The sequence below is a fragment of the Nerophis lumbriciformis genome, linkage group LG19, assembly GCF_033978685.3.
Source record: "Nerophis lumbriciformis linkage group LG19, RoL_Nlum_v2.1, whole genome shotgun sequence".
Lineage (NCBI taxonomy): Eukaryota > Metazoa > Chordata > Actinopteri > Syngnathiformes > Syngnathidae > Nerophis > Nerophis lumbriciformis.
In genome coordinates this window covers 31,574,686-31,580,685 of record NC_084566.2, presented here as the reverse complement: position 1 = coordinate 31,580,685, position 6,000 = coordinate 31,574,686, and the positions used below count along the sequence as shown (strand labels likewise).

The 6,000-nt window shown below is 38.6% G+C and overlaps 1 protein-coding gene across 1 annotated transcript in view; it reads left to right on the top strand.

Moving 5' to 3' along the window:
* The window catches only part of gipc2 (GIPC PDZ domain containing family, member 2), a 30,937-nt gene continuing 24,937 nt past the window's right edge, over positions 1 to 6,000 (top strand). The window contains exon 1 of the mRNA XM_061978943.2: positions 1 to 575. Within this exon, the coding sequence (XP_061834927.1) occupies positions 297 to 575 (279 nt within the window). The 5' untranslated portion in view covers positions 1 to 296. The remainder of the gene's footprint in view (positions 576 to 6,000) is intronic.

The window sequence follows — 6,000 nt, the reverse complement described above, 5'->3', positions numbered from 1 at the left end:
GCGCCCAACTGAGGCGCGCACAGAGCAGCTATTGTTAGCCGCAGGTTTCCTCACACTTGATCCCCGGCTACCTGTTGCCTCTTTGCCGTTGTTGTTTGCTCCAAAATAACGCTGTCGAGGAACCAGTCGCAGCCAGGTGAGGGAAGGCAAAGGTGTCGTCGGTGGGAAGAAAGAAAGAAGGAAGGAAAGGAGAACTCGACGCGGAAACAAGGAAGTAAATAAGAGCGAGGAAGATTGTTGTTCTTCAACAGGTTCCAATGTTTTAGCAGCGCTGACAAGCAAACGACGAAAAGAAAATGCCACTGGGTCCGTGGAGGAAGAAAAACAAGTCGACCAAGGAGCACCTGGTGGACAACGAGGAGGTCGGCGGCGGTCACGCAGGTGCCGGGGGTTCGCTCACTAAGTCCGCCGTCAATGGCGCCGGGCTACCGCCTCCGCCCGCCAACCTGCGGCCCAAACTGGTCTTCCACACGCAGCTGGCCCATGGAAGCCCCACGGGTAGGATCGAGGGATTCGGCAACGTCAAGGAGCTCTATGCCAAGATAGCAGACGCCTTCAAAATCAGCCCACCAGAGGTAAGGAAGACACCCCCAACCCACAACACAACACTCCCAATTGGCTTTGCCAGAGGGCCAAGTGGTCCAGATTCACTTTGACCTGTTTTCAGTGGACGTATGAATGATCTAAACCAGGGGTGATCAAACTTTTTCTGCAGGCGAGCTACTTTTCAATTGATCAAGTCGTGGGGATCTACCTCATTCATATATATAATTTATATTTACTTATTTATGAAATATATGTTTTTGTTAATAAGTTAAAGGTGTTTAATGATAATGCAAGCATGTTTAACACATATAGTTAATATTGTTAATAAATTAAAGGTGTTTAATGATAATGCAATCATGTTTAACACATAGTTAATATTGTTAATAAATTAAAGGTGTTTAATGATCATACAAGAATGTTTAATACATATAGTTAATATTGTTAACAAGTTAAAGGTGTTTAAAAATAATGCAAGCATGTTTAATACATATAGTTAATATTGTTGACAAGTTAAAGGTGTTTAATGATAATACAAGCATGTTTAATACATATAGTTAATATTATTAATAAGTTAAAGGTGTTTAAAGATAATACAAGCATGTTTAGCACATATAGTTAATATTGTTAACAAGTTAAAGGTGTTTAATGATAATACAAGCATGTTTAACACATATAGTTAATATTGTTAATAAGTTAAAGTTGTTTAAAGATAATGCAAGCATGTTTAACACATATAGTTAATATTGTTAACAAGTTAAGGTGTTTAAAGATAATACAGGCATGTTTAACACATATAGATTCCTTTCTTTCATGAAGACAAGAATATAAGTTGGTGTATTACCTGATTCTGATGACTTACATGGATTGGAATCAGACAGTAGTGATGATAACGTCCGCATTTTCGAATGGAGGAGAAAAAAAGTCCTCCTTTCTGTCCAATACCACATGAAAGTGATTGGTTTTTGGCATCTTATTTATCCAGCTTCCGTACTCCTTTGTATACACTTTACAAGAAATACATTGTCTCCAAACTCCGTAGCTTGCTAGCTTGTGCACGCCAGCTTTCTGAGACTCTTGTTTTGTTAGCGCAACTGTGCAGTCGGTCTTTGGAGTTTTGACGACAGGTACGGCGCCAGAGTCTGTTGAAATAAAGTGTTTCTCGCCTTCCAGTCGGTAATTTTAATGAGCTGGCAGCAGCCAGCGTCATCTCAGAAGACCCTCGGGTCCCTGAATGTCAATCAAGTGACGAAAGTGACGTCATAGTGAAGATTTATGATCGCTCATTTTTAGGACTATTTTTTTAATGCCTGGCTGGTGATCGACTGACACACCCTCCGAGATCGACCGGTAGCTCGCGATCGACGTAATGAGCACCCCTGATCTAAACGATGTTCTTCTTGGTCAATCTGAATTAATTTGAACAGAAATAACTTTTTGGAATTTGTTGGGTGGGCAACAAACAGTTTCGGGCCATAACTGCCAATGAGAGCATTTAAGATGGCCCACAATGCAATTGTTAAAGTAAACAACTAGTTCAAATGTATGGAAGTTTTATTGTCATTTTAGTCAAGATATCAACCAAGTTAGTGCAGCAGCTCTGTTATATTAAATGTAGTCAAGCGTGTTAGCGGAATGACAATGACCGGTTCCAAATTCTTCTTCTTTCTGATTCTTGTAAGAAGCACGGAAAAAAATTACTATGAATGTTTTGCCTATTACTTGTATGTACAGTAAGGGTGTAACGGTACACAAAAATTTTGGTTCGGTACGTACCTCGGTTTAGAGGTCACGGTTCGGTTCATATTCGGTACAGTAAGACCTTTGATGCTAGGGTTAGGGTTAGAGCAGTGGTTCTCAACCTTTTTTCAGTGATGTACCCCCTGTGAACATTTTTTTAATTCAAGTACCCCCTAATCAGAGCAAAGCATTTTTGGTTGAAAAAAAGAGATAAAGAAGTAAAATACAGCACTATGTCATCAGTTTCTGATTTATTAAATTGTATAACAGTGCAAAATATTGCTCTTTTGTAGTGGTCTTTCTTGAACTATTTGGAAAAAAAGATATAAAAATAACTAAAAACTTGTTGAAAAATAAACAAGTGATTCAATTATAAATAAAGATTTCTACACATAGAAGTAATCAACAACTTAAAGTGCCCTCTTTGGGGATTGTAATAGAGATCCATCTGGATTCATGAACTTAATTCTAAACATTTCTTCACAAAAAAAAGATCTTTAACATCAATATTTATGGAACATGTCCACAAAAAATCTAGCTGTCAGCACTGTATATTGCATTGTTGCATTTCTTTTCACAGTTCTTTTTGACAGACATTTTAGTGAGAAACCTGAGCTTGTGCTTCACTGAGTTTATGAACTTACATTCATATTGTGTTGAAGTATTATTCAATAAATATATTTATAAGGGATTTTTGAATTGTTGCTATTTTTTAGAATATTTAAAAAAAATCTCGTGTACCCCTTGGCTTACCTTCCAGTACCCCCAGGGGTACGCGTACCCCCATTTGAGAACCACTGGGTTAGAGAGTTAGGGGTTATAATAAGGCCATGCCGAATAAGGTATTAATAAGTACTTAATAATGACCAGTTAAGAGCCAATATGTTACTAATTTGCATGTTAATAAGCAACTAATTAATGGTGAATTTGTTCCCCATACTAAAGTATTACCATGTTTTTTTTTACTGGTGCATAAAATGACCTGTGCATGAACATCACCTTGTTCAAAGAACAAAACCAACACAGTGCATAAACTCACAACAAATTACACACCTGCAAATCAGTCAGCTGTTGCCGTATCCGTAATACGCCAATAAGGAGAAGTTTGTATTTATACGATGTGTCAGGTGTGTTTTGACCTCCGCCGAACCCCTGAGGCCGACTCACCGAACCCCTAGGGTTCGATCGAACCCAGGTTAAGAACCACTGGTCTAAACAATGTTCTTCTTGGTCAATCTGAATTAATTTGAACAGAAATAACTTTTTGGAATTTGTTGGGTGGGCAACAAACAGTTTCGGGCCATAACTGCCAATGAGAGCATTTAAGATGGCCCACAATGCAATTGTTAAAGTAAACAACCAGTTCAAATGTATGGAACTTTTCTGTCATATTAGTCAAGACATCAACCAAATTAATGCAGCAGCTGTGTTATATTAAATGTAGTCAAGCGTGTTAGCGGAATGACAATGACCGGTTCCAAATTATTCTTGTTTCTGATTCTTGTAAGAAGCACGGAAAAAAATTACTGTGAATGTTTTGCCTATTACTTGTATTTACAGTAAGGGTGTAACGGTACACACAAATTTTGGTTCGGTACGTACCTCGGTTTAGAGGTCACGGTTCGGTTCATATTCGGTACAGTAAGACCCTTGATGCTAGGGTTAGGGTTAGGGGTTATAATAAGGCCATGCCGAATAAGGCATTAATAAGTACTTAATAATGACTAGTTAAGAGCCAATATGTTACTAATTTGCATGTTAATAAGCAACTAATTAATGGTGAATATGTTCCCCATACTAAAGTGTTACCATGTTTTTTTTTTACTGGTGTATAAAATGAACCGTGCATGAACATCACCTTGTTAAAACAACAAAACCAACACAGTGCATAAACTCACAACAAATTACACACCTGCAAATCAGTCAGCTGTTGCCGTATCCGTAATACGCCAATAAGGAGAAGTTTGTATTTACACAATGTGTCAGGTGTGTTTTGACCTCCGCCGAACCCCTGAGGCCGACTCACCGAACCCCTAGGGTTCGATCGAACCCAGGTTAAGAACCAATGGTCTAAACAATGTTCTTCTTGGTCAATAACTGCCAATGAGAGCATTTAAGATGGCCCACAATGCAATTGTTAAAGTAAACAACTAGTTCAAATGTATTGAACTTTTCTGTCATATTAGTCAAGACATCAACCAAATTAATGCAGCAGCTCTGTTATATTAAATGTAGTCAAGTGTGTTAGTTCCCAATTATTCATGTTTCTGATTCTTGTAAGAAGCACGGAAAAAAATGACTATGAATGTTTTGCCTATTACTTGTATTTACAGTAGGGGTGTAACGGTACACAAATATTTCGGTTCGGTACGTACCTCGGTTTAGAGGTCACGGTTCGGTTCATTTTCGGTACAGTAAGAAAACAACAAAATATACATTTTTGGGTTATTTACCAAATTTGCAAAATCTTCCACCAAAAATATTTTTCTTAGTGGAATATTTGATGTGAAGTAATGGGAACCTTGGATAGGTCAATAAGTCATAATAACATTGATTTTGATTCAATATTATGTTTTGAGCAATGACAGTTTGAAAGAAAAAAAACCAGCTTTGTTTTATTAGTCAACATTGCAACTTTTTCTAAATTACATTTAACCTTTAAGCTTTTTTTTTTCACTTTTGTTATGTTTTTGTTTATTTTAATAGTATTTTTAGAATGTGCCGTGGGCCTTTAAAACATTAGCTGTGGGCCGCAAATGGCCTCCGGGGCACACTTTTGACACCCCTGCTATAGATGAAAAAAAATTAAATCTGATAAATCTATGGATAAAAAGCAGAGCCTTATCATAACTCTCTCTCTCTCTCTCTGTCTCTGCCCCTCCCTCACGAATGCTGCTGCATGCACAATTTGTTTTGTTTTTAACCCCTTCTTAACCCTGAACGTACATTGAAAATACACGCAACCCTAACTCAAAATGCCGGACATTTGAGGCATTTAAGAAACTCCGCCCTGACAGCCCCGCAAAAGAGGACATGTCCGGTGAAAAGAGGACGTATGGTCAGTCTATCGTAGCCCGTTAGCTGCTAGCATGCCGTGTGTTGTGCCTCGGTGTGCATTGTTTACACAACGTGCGTTACGCTACTTAATATGTCCGTGTGGAAACTCGTTCGGTACACCTCCTAATCGAACCGGAACCCCCATACCGAAACGGTTCAATACAAATACACGTACCGTTACACCCCTAATTTACAGTTATTTTTAAAATGTAGTTATGGTGAGTGCTATATGTGAACTACTTCCTTATTCTCTATCCAGGGCTTTATTCCCTGAGTTTGTAAACAATAACAACCACAAATATTTGTGGAAAATAAAAAATATCGATCTAATTAAAGGTAAAGAACCACTGATCGTCACACACACACACAATATGTGTGGTGAAATTACTCTCTGCATTTGACCCATCCTCTTGTTCCACCCCCTGGGAGGTGAGGTGAGCAGTGAGCAGCAGCGGTGGCCGTGCTCGGGAATCATTTTGGTGATTTAACCCTCGATTCCGACCCTTGATGCTGAGTGCCAAGCAGGGAGGTAATGGGGTCCCGTTTTATAGTCACTATTGCATAGATCATAGATAGATAGATATAATAATACTACCGTATTTTTCGGAGTATAAGCCGCTCCGGAGTATAAGTCGCACCGGCCGAAAATGCATAATAAAG